Here is a 27,582-nt window from a genome sequence, read left to right as displayed (position 1 = left end):
AGGGGCTCCTTTTCTCCCTGATGAGGTGTTGTGTGTGTGTGTGTGTGTGTGTGTGTATCTAGACGAAAACAAGTCCGTGCTCTTGGTGCTGCCGGTCAGCACCTCTCCAGAGTTCCAGAGGAGGCTCTTTCCTAGTCCCTACCTGGAGGTGCTGCCAGGGACGGCACTGGGAGCTGCCTGCCATCAAAGCGAGGGCTCTTCCGCTGAGCTCTCCCACCTGCTTTGGAAGCCTGTTGAATAATTTTGTGAAACTGCAACTTGGCCAGAGTTTTTAAAGGTGACAAAGAAAGTGGAAAGTCTTTCTGCTTTTGGCCTCGCCCTCCCTCTGGGGCTTCAGATGTGAGGAGGGGGAGGGAGGGGAGGGGGGAAGTGCCAGTGTCTTGCAGTTCCTTTGGCTGCTCATCCAAAGTAGAACTTGGGCCCCTCTCTCGGCATGAGTGGTCCCTGCAGCAGGAGGGATGAGACTCCACAGTGTGTGGGGGGCGGGGTGGGGGGGTGAGCAGAGGCAAAAGTTCTACTTTAGTCAGTCAGTCAATTTTATCACAGCTGTTGGCCAGCAAAGAGATAAAAATCAGAATAACAAATATAGTTAATAAACACAAATGGTAACTGATAATAACACACAATAAAACAGTATACAGGCATCCAGGATAAATTACTTTAAAAACAGTTTTAAAAGTTCTACTTTAGATGAGATGGGAAAGTGCAGAAAGAGGAAGGGCAAGAGTGTTCTGAGCTTCCTGCTGTCTTGCACAATTGCTGCATCCCAAGCCACTTGCTAGCTGACAAGGTGGAATGAATGGCCAGGAGTGACAGAAAGGAGTGGCCAGAATGTGGCACCGGCTTGGTGAATATTGTTTGTGGCCCCTCACCTGGCCCTCCCAGTCCCCAGGCTGGTCAACTTTGGAAGGTCTTGCTGGAATCCCTATTGGCCAAGCCCTGAAGTTAGTCTCTGAGTGGGGGAAATGTTCCTTGAAAAGCCATCCTTCCATAGAGGGTGGGGAAAGGCATGAGCTGAACATGATGTGTGAGCATGTTGTGCACCCATGCTAGTGACCCTCAGCCCAGGGTCTTGCAAAGGCCTACCTGGTCACTCCAGCCTTAGCCGGCCTTCTGTGCAGAGCTCTCGCCATGGTGCGTCAGTCAAGCAGCACTTCAGCATCCCTCGAGCTCAGTTCTGTGTGGCAGGAGGCTCAGAAGCCGAGATTTAAGGATCATTGGCCTGAAACCCGTACAGGTGATCAGCATGTAGTTCAGCATGTAGTTCACCCAAGGGTCACTGGGAGTTGCTTGTTTGCTTTTAATAGGCAGTCTTGATGTTCTCTTTTGCTGAAATGATTTGTATCTTCAGATTTCTTTGGAGAGGAGAAGTGTCCTGGGCAGGGGCATAGCAAGGTTGGAGTGGGCCCAGAGACAAGATTTTAAAATGCACCCCCCTCCCCCAACTCAGCTCATCCTACATTATTTATTTAAAGGTTTTGTAAATTGTGGATGATGCAAGTCATTTAATGGTACTAGAGAAGGACATGCTGTTCTGGTAGTTCCAGGTCTTAACACTCACATCAGTTTCGGAGGATGAATACAACTGAAGGAAGCCCAGGCGGGTGAGCGGCTGGGGGAGTCAGTCATGTGACTTGCCTCTGGCCACCCCCCCCCAAGGCAGTGGGTCCCCAGACAACTGTCTCCCCTTTCTCTATTATAGTTACGCCCCTGGTCCTGGGGAAATGGGACTGCTGGTTGAGGTGTGTGAAATGGATCTGAGCTGGTAGAGGTCATGGCTGAGGTGCCTAGTCCAAATGGCATTTCCTTTGGGCTAAGCAGCGTTGCCTGCCACTTCCGCCTGCGTATGTCTTCCTTAACATTTGTGAAGCCAGAAAACCAGTTTTGAATCCTCTTGGAACCTAGCAGAAGGACTTATTGGCAAAAGACGTCCTAATTTCTTGTCTTGTGGAGCCACAATTGTTTGAACTACATGGGATGCTACTGACATTTCCAGAAGTCTTAAAGAACTCTGTATGTTGTTCCCTGAGGCTGAGTTCAGTGGCAGAAAGCAGATGGCGCGAGAGGACCGGGAGTATGTCTTCCTCGCTGCACCCTCAGACTTAACTGCAGCTGCCACTTGAGCAAGCTGGCCTTGTGCAGCCATCAAAGTCCATCCTCCTCCAGGAACGACGCAGGCTGTCTTGATCCATCACAGCAGAGCGGAGTCTGGCTGTCCGCTTATTGGCTGGAAGGGGTGCTGCGGGAAGCCTTCATGATTCCTAAGCAGCTAAATCTGGGGTTCAGGCACCCCTGCTGGTCCTTGCTTCTGGTCTGTTGAGCCATCATCGGTGGTTCCTTGGATCCTGGTTGGGTTTTCTTCTAAAGGATCATGGTTGCATATTGAAGTGCTTCTAGCCAGTAATGAATTGAAAGTTCCTAGAGTGAGGGACTCTGACCGTGTACAAGGTCAGCTTTAGCAGGAGGAAATGGGAGCTCCCGTGTCAAAACCCTCCTCTTCTGAGGTGGCTTCTCTTCTTGCCCTTCCAAAACACGGGAGGGAGGGAGCCGGCAGGGTGGTAAAGGAGGTCTAACCATCCGTGTCGGTGGCTCCAGGCAGAGTGACTTGGAAGCTTCTGTCATAGCATTTTGGCACCAATTGGTGGCGTCTCCTCTACTGTTGCCATTCGTGTCCCATAATGCCCGTCACTTTGTCTACCGCTTTCCTTTGCTGTGCTTCCTCCAAGTGCCATTCAGTGAGTTCAGCTTGTGCTCCGGAGCTTCCATTGCCCCCCAAAATGTTCCTTGGCACAGAAGACGCAGCAGTCTGAAGCTCCTGCACAGACCCCAGTCATCTTGGTGGGGTTTGCCCCAGGGGGCTGTATTCTACCTCTCCATGTTCCCTCATTTTTGCCCTTAGCTTTCTTTCCCATCCTTTCTCGGTCAGCCTTGGCCAGCCTCTCTTGTAAGCCCCTTGACCCCGGCTCTGGCTCTTCGGTGGACTCTTGCCCCAAAGAGCAACTCATGCCTGTTTTCTCTCTTGCTTGAGTTTAGTGTTTTTGTTGTTCCTCCTTCATGGCAATTCTCTGCCTTCCTGGACCTGGTAATGCCCCCAGAAACTTGATTTGTTCCACTGGCTAATGCACCTGTCAGCTAATGACCAGCCTGTTTTGCTCAGCGACAGACCAGATTTTGAAGAAGTCATTTCAGCAATCAGCCACAAGGCCGGAAGCAACCACCCTGAAGGGTCGTCCAATTGCAGCCGTAATCTTTGCTTGTGAATTAGCCGTGCCGCCTGCCAGCCTCCAGGGATGATCTAGCCAAGAAAGCCGCATCCCATCCCACATTCATGTCTGTTGGTGAGGCCTGATTTGAAGCACACTTAGTCCTTGGTGACTATAAAAGGTGCCGTGTAGAAATTCCCAGTCAGTGTTACAGCAAGAAGAGAAGGGCTGCCATAGCAACCTTGCCTGGGGCTGTGAGTTTGCGTTCCCGAGTTCATGTTGTAGCCTTTCAGTTCTAGCCCAAGTCAGAGCACCAGGGCAGTCTTGCCGGCTCAGACCAAGCCCCTCTTAGCCAGGGCTCAGTCGCTTGATTTCACTCCAGCCCGCTTGGTGCAAAACCAGGGGGCCGCCCGCCTGCCTGCCTGCCTGCCTGCCTGCCTGCCCGCCCGCCCCTTCATGGCTCGTCACTCTTGCTGATGCAGCCTGCATGCCAAGCCAGCAGCAAAGAAGCTTCTTTGAGGACCTGCCCGCCTGCACGGAGCTCCCTTTCCCTGGTGACTCGGCAAAGCTTGAGCAGGAGCTGCTGCAGAACAAGAGGAAGATCACCTCTTGGGCCTGGTGTGATGCCAGTTTGATCTGTGGTTTGGTGCCTCCTCAGTCTCCGGCCTTCCGCTCTGCTCTAATATGCTTAGTCACTCAGAAAGGGTTCGCGTTCTCGTCCGCTGGAAATGAGCTGCTGTTTGCTTGGAGGGCTGAAACAGTAACGCTGGAATTGATGTGCCCTGAAAAGAAATGAGGTTTTGTGGGCCACTGTGGCTGAGGAAGCTGCTAAGCCATGAACAACTCATAGCACACGGGTCTGAACTGTCAGATGAATATAAGAATAGTCCTGCTGGGCCCAAGAAGGCCCATCCAGTCCAGCATCCTGTTTCCCACAGTGGACCACCAGATGCCTTTGGGAAGCCCACAGGCAGGAGTTGAAAGGGGCCTGCCCTCTCTCCTGCTGTTGCTCCGCTGCAACTGGTATGCAGAGGCCTTTTTGCCTCTGAGGCTGGAGGTGGCCCACAGCCACCAGACTAGTAGCTATTGAGAGACCTGTCCAACATGACTTTGTCTAAGCCCCTTTTAAAGCCATCCAAGCTAGTGGCCATCACTGCATCCCTTGGCAGAGAATTCTGTAGATTATGTGCTGTGTGGAAAAAGTACTTCCCTTTGTCCGTCTTAAATTTCCCGGCCTTCAGTTTCACGGGGTGACCCCTGGTTCTAGTGCTGGGAAAGAGGGAGAAGAACCTCTCTCTGTCCACTCTCTCTACTCCATGCATAATTTGGTACACCTCTATCTTGTCTCCTCTTTTCCAAACTAACAAGCCTCAGATGCTGTAGCCTTGCCTCATAAGGAAGGTGCTCCATGTAGAATCCAGAGGAAAGAGTTGTGGCACGCAAGGACAAGGCAGTGGAGTCGAATCAGGAATATTAATAGTTGAATGAAATAGAGCTTATGTACAGAGAGGCCAGTGCAGACTGCTTTTCAGTCCTCTTGCTGGCTCTTTTTTAACCCCACCTCTACCCCAGGACTGGAATACAAGTAACTAAAGTCCCATTCAAAAACTAGTCTGGATACAGGAATGGGTTAACCGAAAACACCACACTCCAAGCCCCTGATCATCTTGGTTGCCCTCTCCTGCACCTTTTCCAATTCTATAATGTCCTCCTTAAGATACGGTAACAAAATTTGTATACAGTACTCCAAATGTAGATGCACCATAGATTAGTATATTGGCATTATATTAGCTTTTTTTCCCCAATCCCTTTCCTAATTATCTCTAGCATGAAATTTAACTTTTTCACAGCTGCTGCACACTGAGTCCACACTTTTAATAAGCTGTCCACCACAACCCCAAGATCTGGTCAGTCAATGAGAACTCAGACTTCATCAGTGTATATGTGAAGTTGGGTGGGGTTTTTTTTGCCCCAATGTGCATCACTTTACACTTGTTCACGATGAACCACATTTGCCATTTTGTCGCCCACTCCCCCAGTTTGGAGAGATGCTTTTGGAGCTCCTCACAATCTGTTTTGGATTTCACTACCCTAAATAGTTTAGTGTCATCTGCAAATGTGGCCACTTTGCTGCTTACCAGAACTTCTAGATCACTTATGAACAAGTTAAAGAGCACTGGTCCCAATACAGATCCCTGGGGGACCCTACTTCCCTCCATTGTGAGAACTGTCCATTTATTCCTGCCCTCTGTTTCCTGTCGTTCAACCAGTTACCAGTCCACACATGAACCAGTCTCCTTATCCAATGACTTTAAGTTTACTCAAGAGCCTTTGGTGGGGAACTCTGTCAAACGTTTTGTGGAAGTCCAGGTATACTATGTCAACTGGATCCCCTTGGTCCACATGCTTGTTGACACTCTCAAAGAACTCCAAAGGTTTAGTGAGGCAAGACTTGCCCTTGCAGAAGCCATGCTGGTTCTGCCTGTTCTTCTATATGTTTAACAATCTTGTCCTTAAGTATGCTTTCCATCAATTTACCCGGCACAGAAATTAATCTAACTGGCCTGTAGTTTCCTGGATCCCCCCTGGATCACTTTTTGAAAGTGGGAGTTATATTTGTTACTTTCCAGTCCTCTGGTACAGAGTCTTATTGTAGGGACAAGTTACATATTTTTGCTAGATCTGCAATTTCACATTTGAGTTCCTTCAGAACTCTTGGGTGGATGTCATCTGGCCCTGGAGATTTGTTCATTTTTAGTTTTTCCAGAAGGTTTAGAACATCCTCTTTTGTCACCTCAAATTGGCTCAGTTCTTCAGCCTCCAAGCCTGAGAAGCCAGTTCCAGAGTGCAGAGGTCAGTATTCTCCACCGTGAAGACAGATACAAAGAACTCATTCAGATTATCTGCAATCTCCTTATTCTCCTTAATAATCCCTTTCACACCCTCATCATCTAAGGGTCCAAACGCCTCCCTGGCAGGTCTTCTGTGTCTGATATGTTTAAAGAAGTTTTTGTTATTCTGCTTGACACTTCTAGCTATATGCTCCTTAAACTCTCTTCTTGCATCCCTTATTGTCTCCTTGCATTTCTTTTGTCAGAGTTTATGTTGCTTTCTGTTCTCTTCATTTGGGCAGGAATTCCATTTTCTGTAGGAAGTCTTCTTTCCTTGTATAGCTTCCCTGACTCTACTTAGCCATGCTGGTGACCTCCTGAACTTGGTGGTAGCTTTCTTCCTCCTTGGTGTACATTCCAACTGAGCTTCTAATATTGTGGTTTTAAATACGTTCCATGCCTTCTGGAGTGATTTGACCCTCCCCCTTTCAGCTTCCTTTTTACCAGTTCCCTAATTTTTGAGAAGTTTCCGCTTCTGAAGTTTAACACATCTGTGTTGGACTTCCTTGGCAGTGCTCCACTCACTTATAAGCTGAATTGGATGACACTGTGGCCACTTTCCCAATGGTTCCACAATTCTGACACCTCGCACCAGGTCCTGGACACCACTCAGGATTAAGGCCAAGGTCGCCTTCTCTCTGGTTGGCTCCACGACCAACTGTTCTAAGGCACAGTTATTTAGCATGTCTAGAAATTTGGCCTCTCTGTCAATACCCGCACGTGAATTTGCCTATGTGAGGGTAATCTAGCCACCCATCATTCCAGCTCTCTCTCTGACGCCTCTCTGATTTGCTTCCCCGACTCCAGGTCACTCTCAGGGCGATAGCACGTCCCTCATAACACATTTCCTTTCAGTCCTCATATTGTCACCCATAATGATTCTGTGGAGGACTCTGGTCCTCCTAGGTTTTCTAACTTGTTGGATGTTCCTGTCCAATGGCAGGCAGAGATGATGTTGGTTTTCTAACATCAGCTCAAACCCTCTTTCTTCAGAAAGTGAGTGGAGCAGTCGAAAAAGAGATGGGACAACTTGCTTTTTGGACAAATTTTCAACAGAGCTCTCCAAGTGGTGCTTCTTTGTTATTGCAAGATTGGGAGAATGACGCAACAACCTCTCAACAGAGCGCTTTTCTTTTTTTGGCAAGCATTGCGTTATGTTGCCCTGTGGGGAAAGAGAGAATGCTTGGGCCCTGGGGACAGTTGCAGAGAGCAGGACTGCCTCAGAGCTCAAGAGGAGTGCAGAGGCCACTGGAAAGGGCTCCAGGGGCCTTTACTGTGTGGAAGGGGTTAGCAGACTGCCGGAGTCAGAACCCTCTGCATTGGCTTTCTTCTGCCTGGGAGCCCATGGAGCAGAGCCTGCAGCTTGGCCTGGAGGAGCCTCCTGGGGGCCTTGGGCAGCTCTGTGTGGGCAGCTAGCTCTGCTTTGTGTTCTTGGGGGCCAGGCTGCCCTCCTTCCCAGGGTTTTCCCAGCTCCTGAAGAGGTGGGCCTTGGAGCTGGAGCCTTGCAGCCCTCGATCATGTCCTGCCTGGTGTGTCGCCTGTGCTGGTAAGAGGGTGATGGGGAGCCCCAGCCTCTTGAGGACACGGGAGCCAGTCCCCTGGGGAGATCTGAGTTTGAGGGGGCCAACTCAGGGATCCAGCCGACAGGTTCCGGCTGCTTCCCGATGGTGGGCCCTTGGGCGCCATCTTTGGCTGTTCACCATCTCTGCACTGAATAGATGCCTCTTTTAGCAGTCCCAAGGCTGTTCCAGCTCCATCAGGCGTGGGAAAGGGCATGCCAAGCTGCAGCCGAGTCTGAAGTGGGCAGAGACCCTGTGCAGACATGTGCCGTGATGGTGCCAAGTGTGTGCCCTTGCCCCTCCTGGTGGTAGAGCCCCAAAGTGGGGTGGAGCAGAGCATGTGTCTTCTCCTGTGTTACATACAGGTGGCTTCCCTCCTCTCCCCCGCCACATCCGCCCCCCCAGCAGCCAGCCTGTTCTCTCCTGACCTCTCCTGCTCTGAGCAGCCTCTCTTGGGCCTGTCTCAGGAGTACTTGCCATTCCCTCGGCACCTCCACCCCCCCCAGGTGTCTCTGACCACACCCACTTGGACTTCAAGGTCCTTGGAGGGGGTGACTTCAGAGACCCAGGAAGGGCGGAAGAGAGGAGCCCATCGCAAGCTGACTGAGGCTTGAGTCTCATGGAGCTTCTGGCCCTGGTCAGGTTTCTGCATGGAGTGGGGTACTGCTGGTGCTGGTGGTGAATAGTCCTCTGAATCTGCCCTCGCCCAGCAAGAGCTAGCAAGTGTCCTCTCAGAGGGACCTCTGGCTTGGAAGGGTCTGAGGATCTGGCAGTGGCCCCCTCGTCAGAAAGCCGCCTGGGGGTGAGTTGGCCGGCAAGGTCCTTCATGGGGCAGTCTGTTCTTGTTGGAGAGGCTGACCTGGGCAGCTGCTTTCCTCTGCCCCCTCTTTACCTGGCATTGGCTCCAGCAGATCTCACTCAAGCAGAGGGCTAGTTGGGGTGGCGGGGGGGGCAGCAGTAGTGGGAGGGCACATACCCCCCCTGTGAAATGTTGTGCATTGGGGTTGCTGTGAACACAACCCTCTGCTCCCTCACCAACCTCTGTTTGACTTGCTAAATGTTGCCTTGTATCACGTGTCTGGCTTATAGTAAGTGGTCCTTGTGTATACAATATAGTAATTCTGGAAGCTGAACAACTCTTGAAAACCTGGTTCTTTTATTTGCCTCTGGAGGCTTTTCGTATGATCAAACCCCAACGCCAGGGACCGCACCTTTTTAAAGCTTTCCAGTATGAGCTTCCATAGTCCAGCATAGTCCAAAATTAGGCCAGAGTAACCATCAATGTTTGTGAAACATTCCAGAGTGTTAGGCCAGCATGGCCCTGTCCCAAGGAGATTACAGTCTAAAATTTAATTCAAAGGGGGCAGCAGAGGAAGGCAAAGAGGGTGGCGGTGAGGAGTACAAGAGGAAGACGGCATGTCTAGTTGGGACTTACTTGGGGTAGGGTTGTACTCCCTTGGCTTTTCCATAGATCAGCCACTTATCTGACTCTCAGAGCAGCCCAATGGGAATCTCTGGGCGCTGTGGAGGCCCTTCTGGTGCCTTCTGACAGGACCGGACCTTCCGGTCAAAAGGCTACAGACCAGTTTGTGCCCCACCCCACCCCTTTGCTCCCACCAGGGGGAGGAGGATTGCTCTCTCCTTCCCTGAGGAAATGGAGCAGAGCTCCTGGCTTCATGCCAAGGGAAATCTTCCTTGCTTTCTAGCTCATAATTGGTATCCCAGGATATTGTACCTGAGGGAAATAAATATAGAGGCTGTCGTGACTAAGAGGTCACTTTTGATGGAATTCGAGCCTTAGCAGTGAAAAGGAGAGAATTTCCCTGCAGCTGGTGGGGGCGGGTGGGGGGGAGGTTGCCAGCAAGGGCCCATTGTCTGTGCCCTTGGGAAGGGCCTGGGAGGCGGCTCCCTTGGGCCACCGCCCACTTGCCCCAGGACCAGCATGCATTAAAGGGCTGGAAAGAAACCACAAGTCAGAACAAGGCATGCTTGCAGGATGCAGTGTTGGCAGTGACATGGCCAAACTTGTGTGTGTCTGTCTGCTTTTTCCTTCACTGACTAGAATTCAGCCTCTCTGTCCCTTCTCTTAACAGAAGCCTCCTAGGAGAACTAAGCCCTTTGTTGAGAGAAGCCAGGCAGTGAGGCGCCGAAACCCTGACTATTGTGTGGCAGTATGGGAGGGAGAGCCCGGGTGGCCGCTGATTATGTATGCTAGCAGAGGGATCCAAAGGCCAGAAGATGACATTGCTTGTGTACTTGAAAGGCCTGTTGTGGACCTCTTAGCCAGAGAGCTGTTCCAGAGGCAAAGAGCCCCACTGTTTCTGGCAGCAAAGATGAAGAAGCTTCTCCAAGGCCCCACCAGTCAGCTCTCCCTGGGCCAACACCACCACCACCACCATAGCAAGGTTTCTCCTGTGGAAATAGAGACGGATATGTTGGTCTGCGGGATCAAGAGGGAATCTGATTTCTCGATCAGCCAGCAGAGGGGCTGTGGGGCCATGGGGGTGAGTCACGATGGGATTGATGAGGTGGAGCTCAGGTGGGACGGAAGCATCAAATCACCACTTGCATCAGCTCAGCAAAGCCGGTGTGACTCGGAGGGGGTGTCTGAGCACCTGATGGCAGGGAGCCCTCCGGAACTCAGCCAGCGCACGGAGGCCAGCTGGAGAGCAGTTGCTGGGGCGGGGGAAGGGCTCTGTCCCCCCAGCAAGCTTCCACCCTATGCTTCCTATCGCCCCGTGCCCAGAGATGGCTCAGCAGATGTGATTGAGTACATTGTGAAGGAGCTGCAAGGGATAAGTCGCATCCAGACAGAGATTGCTGAGCTGCAGCAGCATCTCACCCTGATCAAGGGCTCCGTGGATGAGGTCTCCAGCTGTGTGGACACCGTTCTGAGTGAGATCGAAGGCCTGCAGAGCAGCTGTGCCCAACCCAGCAAAGCCTCTGCTGAGCCAAAGGCCGGGGAGCCCGGGTTCCCAGGCGCTCCCAGCAAAGAGCCCGTGCTGTATTTTTATGGCCTCCCTGAGCAGGAGGGGGAGAACACGCAGCAGCTCATCTCCCGCTTCTTGTCGGAGTACCGCTGTTTCAACGGCATCCAGCACAGCAAGTACATCAAGGAGGCGTACCGATCTGGCACAGCCGCGGGCAAGCGGCTAGCCCCACGCCCTGCAGTGGTGAAACTGGCTAGTGCTGAGCAAAGGGACTTGATTCTCCAGAAATCGATTCTCTTGCAAAGTGCAGGAGTCACCATTGAGGCCCATCATGAGCCAAGCCACCGGAATGGCCTGGAGGCACCGGGTGCCCAGTGGGGTTCTTTGCCCTCATCTGGCCAGAGTCAAAACCACTGGGACTCCCTCAGTCTCCAAGGGGAAGGGATGAGAACTGCTGGAGATGGGCAGTTCCAAATGGACTCCTGCCAGACTCAGTACGAGAACACAACCCAAGAAGGCCTCTGTGTAGGGGAGAGGCTCAGCTTCCAGCACAAGTCCAGCCTCACTAAGAAGAGCAACTTGATCACGGAACTCGAGGAAAAGGTGGAGAGAGTTGTGCAAAGCAGCAGTGAGCCGAACGTGCCCCAAAGCAGATCTCCTGCCGGTGTCCTTGATGCGCCTCGCAAGCTGCAGGAAGGTTCTTGGCCTCAAACCCATGAAGAGGCTTCCTGGCAGTCCTCAGAGGCGCCTGCCGTGGGTGACCTGGGTGCAGAGGATGGGACCAAGGAGAGCAGCTCCCCAGCTTTAGTGGACAAAGCCGGAGGGCTGACTCCAGGGGAGAGTGAAACGGACGGTGACGCGACTACCCTGGAGTTTCTCAGCCCTGAGCAAGTGAGTCTGTTGGAGGAGGCCCCCGTGGGGATGGTGCTGGGTTGCGGTGAGGCTCTGCGCAAATTGGTTGGCAGTAGTGAGACTCTCAAAGACATGGTCCAGATTGACCTGAACGAGCAGGATCCAACAGACCAGGTCTTCAGGGAGGTCTTGGAAAACTCCCAGTACTTCCTTGAACACTCTCGGGACAGCATTGACCTTGTGGACATGAGGTTCTACACCAACAAGCTGGGGAAAGCGCTGAGCCACTTCAGGTCTGCGCTGCAAGTGGTGTTCCACAAACTGGAGACAGGAGACCCCGAAGTCCTCCTGGAAGGAGAAAAGGGCTTCCATATGGGCAGCGAGCCAGCCCCCGCACTCTGCAGCTCAAGCATGCACGGCAGCTTGGATAACTTTGCCGAAAGCCCCCCTAGCCAGTCTTCTGAAAGCCAGGCCAACACAACTGTGAGCAGCGAGAGTGTCGGCCTCACCCAGAGCTCTCCCCCCAGCATCCCGCTGCCCCTACATGAAGCACCCATCTCACAGCTAGCAGCCCCTTCAGACCCTCCAGACCCTGAGAGTTGTGCTGAGCACCCCGTGCCCTCTGGTGAGGCCCAGGAGGACCCCGGCTCCATGCCTGGAGAGGCAAGCGGGGCTAGGCCCATGAGCCTTGAGAAGGTGTGTGCTGAGACCATCTACCTGAACAAATGCATCAACAACTTCAAAAACGTCCTGAGGGGAAAGAGGCAAATGCGCCGGAAGCTCCTAAAGGAACTGGTGCAGGAGGCGAGCTGGTCTTCCTTGCCTGAGGAGATTCACACAGGTACACAGCTGATGGTTTCCCTGTAAAATGCAGTTAACTGACTCGCTAGTTGTCCAGCCTATGCAGCTCCGTAGGTAGAGGTATCCCTTAGAAACGGTGTCTTGAAGCTTGGTAAGAGGGAGCAAGGATGCACTAAAACGGACTTGCTGCTTCTTAAAAGGAAAGCAACTTCCCCTTTGCGCACCCTCCAAAAATGTAAATTCTGGGATTGCTGGATAGGAAAGGTGTTTCCAGTACCAGCAGTCTGATTTAGAGATTATCTGGAGCCCCTCAGAAGCATGGTTCTTCCCAGGCCTCAGACCAGTGTCCTCAGAAACCTCATGGCCAGCTGCCAGCTCCTATGTACAGTCGGTAGATATTGCTCAGGGAAGCTGAAATCTGCTGGGGTGGCACTGCAGGGGAGGAGAGCTTAGCCCCTGGGGCCATGAGAAGCAAGAACTGGTCCCTGGGGAGCTGTTGGCTTCTTTCTCCGTCTCTCGGTGACATGTCCTTCGCGAAATCCACATGCCACCTAGAGATGCCAGTTGAGGCAGTATATGCATCCATTAAATAAATGAATAAGGAATGTTGTGCCAAACTGCAAGTTCATGTAGGCTGAAACTGAAAAAATCATTCTTGTGCACTTGGGTATGTGTTCCATGTAGCTTTCTCGCTGGAGGAACAATGCTGTGCTGACACCCACCTGAAGGGGCAGTGTTTTACCTTGAGGATGGATCAAGCAGAATCCTCATGTGTCGGGTCCACATTGGCCACTTCGTTGGGGGTTGCAGTTGTTTCAGATTCTAGCTTGATTAGGGGTGTTTGTGTGAGAGAGGAGACAGGCGGGCTGGGGTGGGAGAGAGTCCTTCTGCTTTGAACAGCAGAGCTGGCCTGCAGGTACCGACGACGGCTGTGGGGCTCGAGGGAGTGCTGTCTGTCCTAGCTGAAGATGCATCGTAGTGATGGGGAGGAGCAGAGGCAGAGTCCCTAGAAAGGGGCACACCGGGGGGGGGGGGATTGGCCGCCTCCTGCCACTCTCAGCCTTTCCATCTCTCCAGGGTCTCAGGAAGAGTACAGAAGATTCTTTGGCTGGAGATGCTAGGACTGAATCCAGCACTGGGTATAAAAAGCTGGCACTATGTGAACTGCTTTGGGAACTTCTTCGTGGAAAAGTGGCACATAAACAATAATAGTTCATACTATCGAGCTGCCGAGGCCTCTTGCCTGAGTGGCTGTTTTGGTGACGATGGTGCCACCTGCTCTCCCATTTGACTTAAAAGGTGGCTCACATTTGTGTAAAAAGGCCTCTTTGCTACCCGCTGGGTCTGCAGAAAGACTTGGCAACACTTGTGGTGGCAGTGTGTGTGCTCCAACGGGAGGGGGGATGCCCTCCTCCCCCACTTGCAGTCGGCAAGGGCTGAGAGGGGGACCCTGGACAGTTCTGTGCATTGCAGAGAGCCACGGATTGCTTTAGGCCTCCTCAGTGCCCCCTGTAACACCTGAAAGGGGTGCAACTGGTCTTGCTGTATATCTTTGGGCCAGAAGAATGACGGCTTCCCACAGTGTGTGTACATCTCATGGCATACTTGCTTGTCAAAGCCTTGTCTGTCTGTCTGTCTGTCCTGTGATTGAGTAGACCACCTGTGCACATGGTAGGCGCACACTTTCTGTCATGTGTGTTCCAGGGGGCTTTGTGCCACAGGGTCTTGCTTCAGGGGTGACGGCAGAGTCATGGACTCCTAGAGTTGGAAAGGACTTTTGAGGTTTTTTAGTCCAACCCTCTGCTGAGTGCAGGAAACTGCGAAGCAAGGCTGTAGCCCCTTGTTATTCAGGAAAAGTCTGAAATCTCCTTGGCTTCTGGTGGCCTGATTTACCTTTCATCATGAATGCCGTTTTGAAATAAGTTGAGGTGTTGTGTTATCTTGTCTTGGTGTTCTTACTTTTGACATGTGGCCAAGAATTGGAGATAGGAGACCTGCGTTCCGATGTTGGCGCAACCACCACTAAAGGCTGCTTCCCACGTTAGGGGAAAGACAGCTGGCATGCGGGCAGGCACAGGGGGAGCTCACGGGAGCTGCTGGCCAGGAGCGCTCCTCCTCCATCCTCTAGGCCAGAAATGGGACTCCGAAGGATGCCCTGTTCCGGAAGACTGAAGGAGGGCCACAAGTGCTTCCAAACCTAGTTAGGTTTTCTGTGCATTAATAGAGAATGGGGAACTAGCCTGGTTGGAATGCTTGTTTCTGCAAATGGGGGAAGAGGCGATTTTGGACTCTCTCGGCTTCACTCCGGAACCTCCTGTACCTTCCCGCCAGAAAATGTTTCAGGTGCTTGGGGACCCTCAGGAATGTAGACACAGGAGGCTGCAGATGGAAGAAGGAATTGCAGACAGCTGCCCCTCCCTCATTGCATGAGCAGAACCTGCCCACTCCGGCTGCTTTCCTCTGGTTGCTCCCCAATAAACTGTGTGGCAGAACCACGAGTGAGTGGTGGTGAGGGGGCGAGGATTTAGCCCAGAATGGGCCTGGGCAGGCACGGATAACTCTGGCAAATCCATGCACCGTCCCCACCAGTCCTGTGGTTAGAAAACAGCCTGATGTGTTTAACTTAATTTAAGCCATTACCCAAATTAGCATAGCACTTTTTGATGGGGAGAAGTCAGCCCTGATGAGGGCTGACAAAAGCTTGGAGCATTTCTTACCCCTTTTGAAGTTGGCAGATTTCATTGCAGGAGTGGCTAAACTGATGGGGGTTGCTTCTGACGGCAAGAATGGCTCCCCTTTCATGCTTGGGCCACCGCCTTGAATGCCTGACTGTGTGTCGTTAAGAGGGAAAACAAACGATGCCGTCGCAGTGTGGAGAAGCTTGTCAGTCTCTGGTCTCTCTTTGCGTGCAACAGAAATAGTGACTAAACAGGAGCTGTTGCTTAGAATCCGCTGTGGGTCTAACACTCCTTTTCCCACAGAGCCCCTCACCTCTTTTCAGGAAACAGATGGAAAGAGACTTCATTTCTGCACCTGTGTTTAATTTTATCCCATCCAGATCTCTTCCCATTTGTGTTGCTTGTGTGTGTCTTTTTGTTTGGGATGCAAAATTTAGAACTTAGAAATAAAAAGAATTAATGCTTTCAGATGTCGGGAGCTAAAAATTGTATATTTCTATTGTGGCTTTTCTTTTTTTGTTATTTGCTTGCCTGCTTTAAGACCCTGTTTAACTTAGTCTGATCATTTGACAAGGAAAAACACGTTTGTCATCAAGAGCTGGCTTAATTCATGGTGTCCCTTGTCAGGATTTTTTCCTCAGGGCAGTTTTGGACTAACTGCTCAGGCGACTGTTCTTGGCATGGGGCTCTTGGTCTGAATTTTTTCTTCCTGGAGCTCTTCTGAAACAGAAGAGCTTTTCTCCTTTCTCCCCTAAACCTGTTCCATCAACGACCTAATCTTCTTTTAAACAATCATCCCCTGCCTAGTTATGCTTTTTAGGGACAACCTGCTGAATTCAAGGCTCGTGCCCACAGTTGCCTGTTGCTATTCCACACAAGGCCCTTTGAAAAATCCACCGGGGATCAGCCACCCGCTCCCAGATGGTGAAGGAACCACTTGTGCCTCTGGCACGGCCTTGGAGAGGGAGGCGTGGAGTAGGGCTTCCCTACCTGGGCCCTGCCCCCTGCCTGGAGCAACCGGGGCTCACAGCAGGGCTGCCACCACCTGCTGTGGAGCTCTCGCCCCTGAGCTGGAGGCTCCCCAGATGACTCAGGCGACCTTTTGGCCAGGGCAAGAGCAGGGCTGCCAGCAGAGATGCCCTGGTCTCGACAAAAGGAAATCAGCCCGTCCTCCCCTTCCTTTTGTATGGTCTCCGGAAAAGCAGCCGGGCACATAGCAGGCAGAAAAGGTCCTTGGGTTATCAAAAGCACTTGGGCAACTCCCGTTGGTCCAGAGCAAAAGAAACTTTATTCAGATCAGGGAAAAGCATTAGAGAAGAAAGAAATTGGGCGAGTAGTAGTCAAAAGAAACCAAGCCTAGTAAAAGTTCCACCGAACCAGGATGTGGCAAATCATTCTCTCCTCCAGTGCAAGGCATCCTAGCAGGCTGCATGATTAAGACCCTGAGGTTGGAAAGGGCTCCCTCCATGTGGTGGGAGGGGGGCAGGGCGGAGGGCTGAGGGGAGGAAGCACCAATCAGCATGTGTGCATGGGAGAGAAGGACCTTCATCCTCAACCCAGTGGACAGGCATTTTCACACACAGAGCCTGTCTGCTTGCAAGCCAGCCGACAGATAACCACATAAGTCATTCACATGTTCCTGACACCTCTGTGGAGAGGCAGAGACTCAGGTAATGAAGAAGGAAGTTCCTGTCTGGGATGTGTCCTGTGGAAGCAGGTCACTGGATGGGAGTTAGGTTAGCCAGCCACTAAAACGAGGGACACGAGCTGCCCCAATATGCATCACTTTACACTCACATTGAACTGCATTTGCCATGTTTTCGCCTTCTCTCCCAGTTTGGAGAGATCCTTTTGGAGTTCCTCAGAATTTGCTTTGAATTTCACTGTACTAAATAGTTTAGTGTCATCTGCAGATTTGGCCACTTCACTGGTTATCCCAACTTCTAGATCATTTATGAACAGGTTTAAGAATACTGTTCCAAGTACAGATCCCTGAGGGACCCGCGCTTCTTATTTCCCTCAATTTAGAAAACTCTCCATTTGTTCCTACCTTCTGTTTCCTGTCCTTCAACCAGTTACCAATCCACACATGAACCTGTCCCCTTATCCCATGACTAAGTTTACTCAAGAGCCTTTGGTGGGGAACTGTAAGGGATTCACTGGAGGCTGCCACCATCCACTTTATTTTGATGTGGGAAAGCCTACTCTCCATATAAGATTTCTGTGGGGATAAAGTGGCAAAACCCTCCCTAGAAGGGCTGAGTAGTCCTAGGCCTCCAAAGGTGTGTGACTAAGGCGGACCCAAAACAAAGAGTAGCACTCTTCACAAATAAGGGTTTATTATTTATTTAAATTGAATAAATAAATAAATAAATAAATAAATAAATAAATAAATAAATGCATTTAAAAGAAAAGCGTATGCTAAGTACAATTGCCCCTTCATAAAGCAGACTGTAAGAGAGAGAAGTTTTTCATTAACTGTGCAACTCAGATTCAAGCAATACAATAAAGGAAAACAACTTTCCTCACATGTCTAACTGAACTGGTCCCAATCTTATGACTCACAAGCAGGGATCTTCTTCCTGCTGTCTCCAGCCTCCAGGCTGTGGTCTTCCCAATTCCCCAGCAGCTTCTCAGCCAGCTGCTTCCTCAGGGCACTCTTGGGACAGAACAAACCAACAGAACCAAGCTTTCTCTTCTGCTGCTGGTGGCTGTGAGTGTAGTTCCCACCCAGTCCTCTGGATTGGTCCTTCTGGTGCGATTTTCCCAGGTTTCCCCCCTTATTAGGAAAGGCCCACCCTCCCAGCAGTTGCTCTAAGTGAGGCCTAGTCCTCCCTCCAACCCTTCCCATCACTACAAATGCTTTCTATCAGCTTACCAGAAGCTGACTGTCCTATAGTTACCTGCATCCCTTTTCTAAAACGGGAGTTACATTGGCCACTTTCCAGTCCTCAGGTACAGAAGCCAGTTTTAGGGATAAGTTACATATTTTTGTTAAGTGAGTTATTTAATAATTTTCAGGTGGATACCATCTGGTGTGTGTTTTTAATTTGTGAATAAGACTTAGAATTTCATCTCTTGTCACCTCTATCTGCCTCAGTTCTTCAGATTCCTTTCCTGAAAAGACATTTCAGGCACAGGTATCTGCCCTAGATCTTCAACAGTGAAGACAGCTGCAAAGAATTCATTTGGCTTCTCTGCAATCTCCTTATCCTTTTCAGCACACCTTTAAGTGTCTTGTGATCCAACAGTCCAACCACCTCTCTGGCTAGTTTCTAATGTATATAAAGAACCTTTTATTGTTGGTCTTAATGTTTTTAGCCAAATGCTCCTCAAAATCTCTCTCTCTCTCTCTCTCTCTCTCTCTCTCTCTCTCTCTCTCTCTCTCTCTCTCTCTCTCTCTCTCTCTCTCTGGCATGTCTTGTCTGCTTTGTCTGCTTGCATTTCTTTTGCCAGAGTTTGTGTTCCTTTTTGTTCTCATCATTTGGGCAAGTCTTACGTTTTCTGAGGAAGCTTAGACTTGATCTCATTTGTCAACCAAATATCTTTGGTCAACACCATCTGTGTAGCACGTCATTCTCCTGAGATATTCTTGCCTCTTTATAGTAATCTACACTTTCGAAGAGGAACTGAGGAGACCAGCCCCCCGAGCCTCCGGTGGTCCTTCCCCCTTCTTCCCATCACCTCACAGTCAGCTGTGATTCATCATGGCGTGCTTGGCAAGGCCGTGTGTTCCCATGTGGATGGACAAGGAGGGATGGTGGTCAGTGGGCTTGATGAGCCTTAGCAGCTTCTCCCTCACAACCTGGAGCTGCACATCAGGGAGACGGCATACAAGCAGACTAGTTTTATTAGAGAGAGCCTCTGTCCGTGTGTGTTGAAACTGCTGGCCTTTTGTGGGTGGGAGGGGGATGAAACTGTGGAATTATTAACCATGTGAGTGCAGTGATGTCAAGGCAAAATCCATCCCCCAAAGTATGTGTACAGATTTTACTGGTCTTTGCTTTCTGGGTCTTAGCTTGCAGCATTGGTGTGAAGAAGTCATTGGAGAGAGCAGGAGACCTTCCAGCCCCTGAGGGTGGCGTTGCTGGAGGGGTGGAAGTCACGGGCAGGAACTATATAGGGTATGAGAGATGGAGCGGCAAGACCACGGAGGGCTCTGAAGGGCAGGGCGAGGAGCTTAGGCTGGATGGGAAGCCAATGGAGCGATTTTTGGAGGGGCCTAGTGTGGTGGTTTTTGTGCCAAGAGAGGTGCTTGATTTGGGCAGCTGAGTGCTGGATGGAGGCGAGGGAGCCAAGATGGGCGGATGTGAGGCAGGAGAGGAGAAGGTGGCAGGAGCCAAGCACAGAAGCTGCCCGAGAGGAAGGGCCACCTGCTTGTGATCTTGCGAAGGGAGATGTGGCATGGCTTGGCTGCCTACTGGTTTTGGGGAGTAGAGGGTCTCCAAGAGAAAGGCCAAGGATTCAAACCTGTAAATCAGGGTGGGTCAGAACACAGTCAAGGGAGGAGGAGGAGAGGAGGGCTTGAGAGGAAAGGTGAGCCTTTCGGTCTTGGGCATGTTGAACATGAGCTGGCGATCAAGCCGAGATGTGGGATTGGATGGAGGGAGAACACTCTGGGGTCGAGAGGCAGAGCTGTCGTCGGAATCTAGGGGGCACTGGAAGCCTGAAAGCTCGATGAGGTCCCCCAGGAAGAGTGTGTCGGGAGAGAGCAGTGAGGGAGCAGGATCTGGAGGGACCCCAGCAGAGAGAGGGGGAAAGAAGGAAGAGCTTTCCCCTGTGGAAGCATTGGAAGAATGATTAGACAACTTGGAAGAAGAGAACCACTGGAGGAGGGAATCATGGAGACCCAAGGCAGAGAGAGCTGAGCAAGAGAGGGACCAGCTGTGTACCAAAAGCACCTTCGCTGATTTAGTCCAGGTTTCTATTGTAATGTGTAGATAGCTGGTTGAGTGTGGCATTTCTGCACTCAAGGCAAGGTTGAATGTGTGGTGTATTGTACCATTTGTGTGTGGTGTATTATACTTTTTACAGTATTATGAAGTACTTTTAACAGTATTCATTTGTCCCTGTGTGACTGTAGTTCTAAGCCTCTGTATATGATTATTAATGCTAAGAAGAAATGAAATGTGAGGGTTTATGGTTGAGGAAAGTGGAACACAAATCTGTTTTGAAACTAGAACATGCAGCCCACCTTCTGGCTTGTCACATCTGCACAAAGGTGAGCCTGTCATTAAAGCTGCTGCTGAAATGATGCCCGACTTCCAGATGAACAGGCAGGTCTGGAAGCCACAAAGCAGCCTTTTGGGTTCTCCGCAGAGCTCTGCTCCACTTTCCAAACTCAGTCCATGCCTGCAACCTCCCCCATTAACGGTGTTCCTCTCCTTCCTCTTTTTGTCTTTTCTCCCTTGCAGAAGGAACTAGAGGAGAACTTCAGGTTATATACCGTCTCTTCTAAGCCGTGTGTCTCCTCCTCTGACACTCCAGTGTGTTTTATTTGCATGCCCTGTTAAGTTGTAACTTGGCTGCTTTGACTGAGTCTTGGAGAGCCCCCACCCCTGCCCAAGCTCAGCATGTGTCAATTTTTGGAGGAGTTTCTGACCTTGTGTATGATCTAAGAGGAGTCTGTTCAGTGCTGGGGGGCTTTTAGAAAGGAGCCAAACCTCCCTGCCTGCCTGCCCTACGTCCTTTCCTCACTGCGGCTTCTAATCCAAGGGTGCTGGGCACCCAGAGTTCCATCCTGGTTTCAGCACAGGAGACCTGTGTGATCTGTCGGGGAAGCTCCGCCAAAGAGCTGCTCCTCTCCCTCCAGTTGTCCTTTTGGGCCCCGCAGTCTCCATTTCTACTACTGAGACAGCAACAGGCTGCTTGTTTGCTTTTTTTTTTTTTTTTTTAAGTATTCCTTTCCATGTTGACTGAAGACTGGAGCTTGTTCTTAAGCAAGCTGGAAGGGCCTTGATAGAGCCATTATTCCTTTGGTGTTTCTGCTGAAATGCGTTTTTGAAGCTCAGCAAAAACCTGTCGGTAGAAACAGGTGGGAGGCCCGTGAGCACCCTGGCTCTGCATTGGGCCGTCTTCAGCAATCTGCAAAGCGATTGTCCCTCTCCAGCCATGGCGTTCCGCAGTGGGCCCCAGCGGCATGACGCCCAGAAGCACAAGCAGAGGCCTCGTGCTGGTTTCACTCCACACTCCCTCGCAGTGTTTCCTTGGGGGGTCACAGGGACATGCCGTGGTGTGCTCTGCTCAAGAGGAGAAGCCTGTGCCTTAATTGGAGCCAAACCACGTCTGAGAGGAGTGTGTGAGAGAGGGTCTGGGTACTCCTCAGGGAGGGGAGATCCCCAATGTGTCCCTGCCCTTTGAACAATAGACCCACAGATTGGCTACCCAAATTATGTGCTGACTCTTCTTTCTTTCTATTGTTGAGGTGGATAGGAGTGTCGCTTCTTAGCCATGACAGAATGGTGCAGGTGAGGGCATCATTTTAGGAGGGCCCGTTGAGCCTGTAGTGAGGACGGTTCTCCTCCTGGATTGTTTCTCCATTCGCTGCAGCTTGAAAGTGAGGAAGGAAGCCTGCCGGCCTCTGGCTTCTCCTCATCTGGCTTCTCCTCTGGACCCTTGAGCTGCCCTCTTAGCTCTCCTGGGATCCTTTCCAGCCGGTCTCTATTGAACATTATTGCCCCAAACTGAACATTGATCCCCCACCCCTGGTGTGGCCTGAGTCTGCCCTGTTCTGAGCGGCGGGGGGAGGGGGGTCTTCGTCTTTTTCCTGTGGCCCATCATTCTGACTCCTGTTTACTCAGTATCCCCACCCCACCCCATCCGCTCTGCCCAGCCTCTTGTTGGCATGGAAGTGTGGGGTGGCCTTTTCTCACCTCACAGGAGTGATCAAGCTTGCTGCTGAAGCTGGCTTCCGGAGAGCTCCCTCCTCCTGCCGTGAGGGTGCTCCGTTTGTTCTGCAGGATCTCTCTGTGGCCTGCTGGATGCAGGCACCTCACTGGAGTGGGGACTCTCCTCGCTTTTGCAGGATTCCCCTGCCTGGTGCTCTCGGGGAAGCCACCTCTCTGGATTCCGAGTCCGCGGGGTTGGTGAAAATACACTCCTTGCTGCTTGCCCTGTAGTGAGGCTGTGACTCCCCTTTTTCCTTGCCTGCATGAGTTACAACCTCCTCTGTCATTTAGCCTGTTGTTGGCCTTTAAAAACCGCAAGCGTTGCCTTCAGCTGCCCCGGTGGCAAAGGACCGGGGGGCCACTGGCAGTGCCAACCACTCCTCCTGGTTCTGTCTCCCCAGCACCTCCTCCTGTGGCTCTTCCTGACCTCCAGGCAGGGGCGGCTTGAGATGTTGAGAAGCTGCCCCCCTGGTCTTGGGATGGCCCAGGCAGGGAGTGCCTCCAGGCAGCCCTTGGCCCCATGGAACTGGCACGGCCAGGCCTGGAGAGAGAGCCTCCCTTGTGCTCTCTGGTAGGCCAGCGGGGCGGCCCTGCAGGGATTTCTCGGACCCACCTTGACTGGCCTGCAAGCCTCTGCTGACGTTTTGCAGACCTTTTCTTCTTGGCCGCCTTTTGGCTTCAGGGTCTGAGGGCCACGGTGGCTACTTCCATCGTTGGGTTCTCTGCATGTGTGTGTGAGTTTGGGGCGTAGTCACTGGGGTGTGTGTGTGTGTGTGTGTGTGTGTGTGTGTGTGTGTGTGGATCAGGCTTGGAGTGTGGGGAAGCGAGTGTGGGTCCGTGGCCCCTCCCACCGTGGCCCCTCCCCAGCTCCCTCTGGGCCAGAGGGTGCTTCCCTGCCAGGCTGCAGGGCAGGGTTCTGGGCCGGGGGGGGGGAGGCATCTTCGTTGTGGCCACAATGCGGGGTGGGGTGAGGAGGATGAAATTGCCTTCGCCATGGCCATGGGCCTGATCCTCACGCCTGCTACTTAGACTCTGAGCAACAGCCACGTCGGGCGGAACTTTGCTTTTCCCAGGGTGTGCCCTTTGGCCTCGGGTGCCGGTCTGACAAGGCGGGGGTGGACCTGGTTCCTGTGTTGACTTCACGTCTCTTTCCCTCTTTGGTGTGTGTGTGTGTGTGAAGAAGAAGCTCCATCCTTGGCAATAGGCACTTTCCCATGACTGTTGGGGCCTCTCCAGTTTGATGACAGCCCCTGGCAGCTCTTCTTCTTGCCAGGCTGGTTTTTGGAAAGAAAGGTGGACTTTTTCAGCAGGTGCACTGAACAGGCTCTTTGGGTTCCCCTCCTTGTGTGCGCGTGTGCGTGTGCAAGCAAGCGTGCCGTTAGGACAACCTGCGTGTGTCCCACGCCCTGCCTGCCGTCCTTGCAGTTGCCTGAGGTGCTGCTGAACACGGAATGCTCGCCTGGACCGTTTCCCTGCATGCATCGCCCTCCTTCCTCAAGCCCTTTCCTCAATGCTGAACTTTGCCACTGATTTTCACTGCCCTGTAAAACTAATTGCTTTTTTCCTCCCCTGTAACCCATTCAAGGGTCAAGATGATGGCGATCCATCAAAGTCACCGTGGTTCAAAGGAGGGTAAGTGGCCTTTTGGATCTCTCTCTCCCTCCCTCCCCCACCCCGCGCGGTGGTAGGAGGGGCAGCTCAGCCCAAAGTTTGGACCGTGGTTGCAACTGCCAGGGTGGGGGCACCTGAAATTGGGCTGCTTCACAGGGCCTTGTGTAGGCAGAGGGCCGTCTCTGAGGGCCATCTGCTTTACGTCCAGCTGCCAGGCGGCTGCTCTGTGCGGTGGGAATTCCAGGCCACAGCGCCGCGGATCCCTCAGCTGTTGCTGCAGCCCTCCCTGAGGTGGGTTTGCAGCAGCCCCACCAGACCGTCTCAGCTGCTGTGGGGAAGCATCCCCTTGGCCTCCCCAGTCAGGATCCTCTGGAAGCAGAGGAGCAGCAGGCAGCTGCTCAGAGATGACTCCTTGGTGTCCTGGGCGCGGGAGAGGGAGCTCCACGTCCCCGTGGCCCTGATTCCAAGCCTCCCTGCTCCACATCCTTGGTATCAGCCCCTTGTGGCCTGCTACATCTCTAGGACGTGCTTTCACTGCAGCTGTGAGCAATCCCCTGAGGGCTGGTGTGAGCCTCCAAGCAGTGCCATCCTCACACCACCACACTGGCTTTTGTGAGGCTGCACAGAGGCGTTTTCTTTACTGTTCCAAAGGTGATCACGTCATGGAGGAGAGGGCTATCAGCAGCTACTAGTTGGAGGGTCACCTCCAGCCTCAGTGGCAGGATGTCTCTGAGTCCCAGTTGCAGGGGAGAGGGCAGGCCCCTTTCAGCTCCTGCCTGTAGGCTTCCAGTGGCATCTGGTGGGCCACTGTGTGAAACAGGATGCTGGACTAGATGGGCCTCCTTGGGCCTGATCCAGCAGGGCTGTTCTTATGATGATCATGGCCTTTACAGAGTGTAGAAGGAATCTCTCTCCCCTGCACTGGAAGACAGCCTCATGTTTGAGTCGTTGAGGACCCAGCTGGTGGGATTCCCCGTTTTCTCTTTGGGGTTAGAAGGCTGGTTCTCTCCGGCCACATGGCTGCATGCTTGGGGCAGATACGGTTAGAAGACAGAGCAGAACTACCCAGATCTGCAAAGCAGACGTGTGTGGTGGCCGCTGCTGAGATGTGGTCTCTGGGCAGGAGAATGGCTGAGTGGAAATGCCAGCCTGAGGTCCTGCTTCTGCTTGGACTTGGCTTGCAGGTAGGAGGTGGCCAGGGGCCAGAGGTGTCCGTCCACCTTGGGTGCAGGTGGCAAGCTGAGCATGAGCCTGTGACCTGCAGGACCAGAGCGCCTCTTGGTTCCAGCCCCAGCAGCTGCTCTGCCTCTGGCCAGCAAGTGGTGAGGGCAGGGGCCTTTCCTTGCCCACCCTGCCGGCATGTGAAGTCGGCACGATCCCTGACGGAGCGGCAGCTGCTCTCCTTGTGTTCCCGAGCATGTAGCTCCTTCCTGAAATGTCTGCACGAGACAGATGGACTTTCTCTGCATATAAATCAGGTTTCCAAACAATGAATTAGGCGAAACTAATCAAACATGAAATTGAACTGGAGGAGGCTTTAATTTTTCCAGCTCTGTGTTGTGTGGGCACCTTTTCCAAAGGGGGGGGGCTGTGCCAAGGAGTGTTTCCTGCCACACCCAGAGATGTGTTGTGCTGCCTAGCAACCATCCTCAGCCCCCCCCCATGCTGCTGGGGTGCCTGGGTTGCCCCTTCAGAGGCTGCCGGGGCGCTGGGGGTGGGGGTGCCAGCTATTCTCAGCGGGGGGGGGGGGATGCAGCATCTCTGGCTGGCTGGAAAGAGGGGCGGGCAGGAAGTGCTTTCCAGAGTGCCACCCTTGAGCCCGTTCCAGGGCCTCCTTCCCCAGGCCCAATGGAAGTGGGACTCCCCCTCTCGGGCCCCGGCCCCGGGGGTGAGGTGAGGGGTGGCCTGCTGTGGCAGGGGGCACGAGGCTGAGAAAACGGGGAGGGCTGGTTGATGCCTGGCATTGGGGAGGAAGCCGGAGGGAGGGCCTGGAAATATGATGCGAGGTGGGCAGGGGGAGGGTGGAAGGCAGTGAAGGAGACCACCGGGGGGGAGGTGGTGCCAGCCCTGTCCCAGAGAAGGAGGGAGGGCCGTGCCCCGCGCCCCATCTCAGAGCTGGGCCAGGACTCCTTTCCTGGCTCCGAGTGGCAGGGGAGTTGTGATCCCCGGCCTCATGGCGCACCCGCCACGCTGCACCCCCCGCTCCTCTCTCGCGTTGTGGCTCACGTTTTCCAAACGTCTGCACATCAATGTGACAAGGTATTATTAAAGCCGACAAGCGTTCTCCGGAGGGCAATAGACTTCCAGCGCAGCACTGATAACACACTCCCCAGAGTTATTCCGTGTGAAATGTATGTAACTCACTACAACAATATTTAAAGTTTCGGTGACAGCTTCACTCCGTGACATTGTTCACTTGCAACACAACAGGGAGGCTGCAGAGGTGTATTCCCAACGGCGCTGGGCCGTGTTCCCCTTTTTCTTGCTTACCAGAGTTGTGGCCTGGCTGCAGGCAAAGCCGTCTGCAGAGCACAGCTCCCGCCCCGCCCCGCCCCGCCTGCTCCACACCTTGAAGGGTCTGCTGGGTGCCGAGATCCCATCTCTTCCCGCTGTGGCAGCTGCAGAGAGCAGGCCCTCCTTGACTCGCTCTGGGAGACACCGGGGCGTGGGCCTCTTCCATGGGAGGAAAGCGCATGGTGACTTGCCCCTTGCTGCCCGCTCGGGCTCCAGTTCCCGCCTCCTCGCAGCAGAAGGGGCTTCTGCTTGCCCCTCTGCCACAGTAGGGATCCTTCCTGCCTGCACCCTCCCTGCAAAACCGAGGGGATGCTGGGCGGGAGCGTCGGCCTGTGAGCTTCCCCAGATGCTGCCAGGGCAGCCCCATCTCCAGAAATGGAGAGAACAGCAGTTTCCCCAAGGCCACCCAGGGTGGGTCCCTCCTCCGGTTCTTCCCTGCTTGGCCACTTTCACTCCTGGCTTACACTGACCTCAAGGCTTTTGACTGGTGCTGCAGCAAAGACCGCCTCATGCTGGCGCTGTGGGACACCCAGGGGCTTCAGCGCTGCTCTGTCTTCAGAGGTCCCCCACCACAGCAGCCGCCTGGAGAGATGCACTCGGTCCTTTGGCGTGCTTTCCCTGCTGAACTGGTGCCTTCCCCCCTTTAAAATGTAGATTGAAGGAGGCTGAAGTGTTTTGCTGATGGGCGTCTCTGGAGTTCACAAAATGTTTGCTGCCAGATTGTCCAAGGAGTCCTGAGCACCTCCACCCCCGCCCATTGCCGCTTGCGATGCCTCTTTAGAGGGAAGCAGAGAACAAACCCTAACTGGATTTGGGCCTGGGATGGGTTTGCAGAGGGCCTCCAGGTGAGGCACCTGTGCAGTGGAACTGGGGCTGGCGGGGACACCTGGCAGGCTGCCTGCCACCCCAAAAGCTGCTTGGCATCCAGGCAGGGCAAGGTTGCTCCCTGTAGCGTGTGGTGGCTCTTGCCATGTGTGGGCTCCTCTGGCTCGTGGTGATCCCTTGATTGCCCGAAGGAGTCCGGGTCTGCAGGAGGCGTTGCTTGGACTCCAGCTGGCAGCTTAGAACGCCGTGCTTGTCACCTGCGCCTGACGCGCGTTTCCCTCTCTTGCTTCTAGGCCAGCAGGGGGTCTCTTCGGCATCGACAGCATGCCTGATCTGCGCAAGAAGAAGCCCATCCCGCTGGTCAGTGACTTGGTAAGAGCTTCTGTCCCCTCCTTCGTCAGTGCGGTGCTGCCTGGTGTGACTGTCTCTTTCGGGGCAGGAGTGACCGAGAGACCAACTTCTTATGATGATTTAGACCCCCACGGGTCTTGGCCAAGACCTTGGGGAAATGGTGCGCTGCTTGCAAAGAGCACTGCCATGTTCTTGGGGGAGGCACCCGCACAGCAGCTTCTGCCTTCTCACTTCTGCTCCTGGGTCCTGAACATTTCTTTCTATCTTTCTTTCTTTCTTTCTTTCTTCCTTCCTTCCTTCGATTTCTATACCGCCCTTCCAAAAATGGTTCAGGGCGATTTACACAGAGAAATAATAAGTAAATAAGACGGCTCCCTGTCCCCAAAGGGCTCACAATCTAAAAAGAAACACAAGATAGACACCAGCAAGAGTCACTGGAGGTCCTGTGCTGGGGGTGGAGAGGGCCAGTTACTTAATAGG

At 52.9% G+C, this 27,582-nt stretch overlaps 1 protein-coding gene across 11 annotated transcripts in view; it reads left to right on the top strand.

The window, feature by feature from the left end:
- The window catches only part of UNC13B (unc-13 homolog B), a 267,593-nt gene that overhangs the window by 156,711 nt on the left and 83,300 nt on the right, over positions 1-27,582 (top strand). For 9 of the 11 annotated variants that reach the window (XM_053291916.1, XM_053291917.1, XM_053291914.1 and 6 more), the window contains 4 exons: positions 9,747-12,276; positions 20,329-20,351; positions 23,387-23,433; positions 27,045-27,123. In XM_053291916.1, coding sequence (XP_053147891.1) covers positions 9,747-12,276; positions 20,329-20,351; positions 23,387-23,433; positions 27,045-27,123 — 2,679 coding nt within the window. The remainder of the gene's footprint in view (positions 1-9,746; positions 12,277-20,328; positions 20,352-23,386; positions 23,434-27,044; positions 27,124-27,582) is intronic. The other 2 variants (XM_053291922.1, XM_053291924.1) reach the window with 1 other exon arrangement.

This window comes from Hemicordylus capensis, chromosome 2, assembly GCF_027244095.1.
Source record: "Hemicordylus capensis ecotype Gifberg chromosome 2, rHemCap1.1.pri, whole genome shotgun sequence".
Taxonomy (NCBI): Eukaryota; Metazoa; Chordata; class Lepidosauria; order Squamata; family Cordylidae; genus Hemicordylus; species Hemicordylus capensis.
The sequence above is the reverse complement of the archived record's forward strand: the minus strand, read 5'-3'. Positions and strand labels throughout refer to the sequence as shown.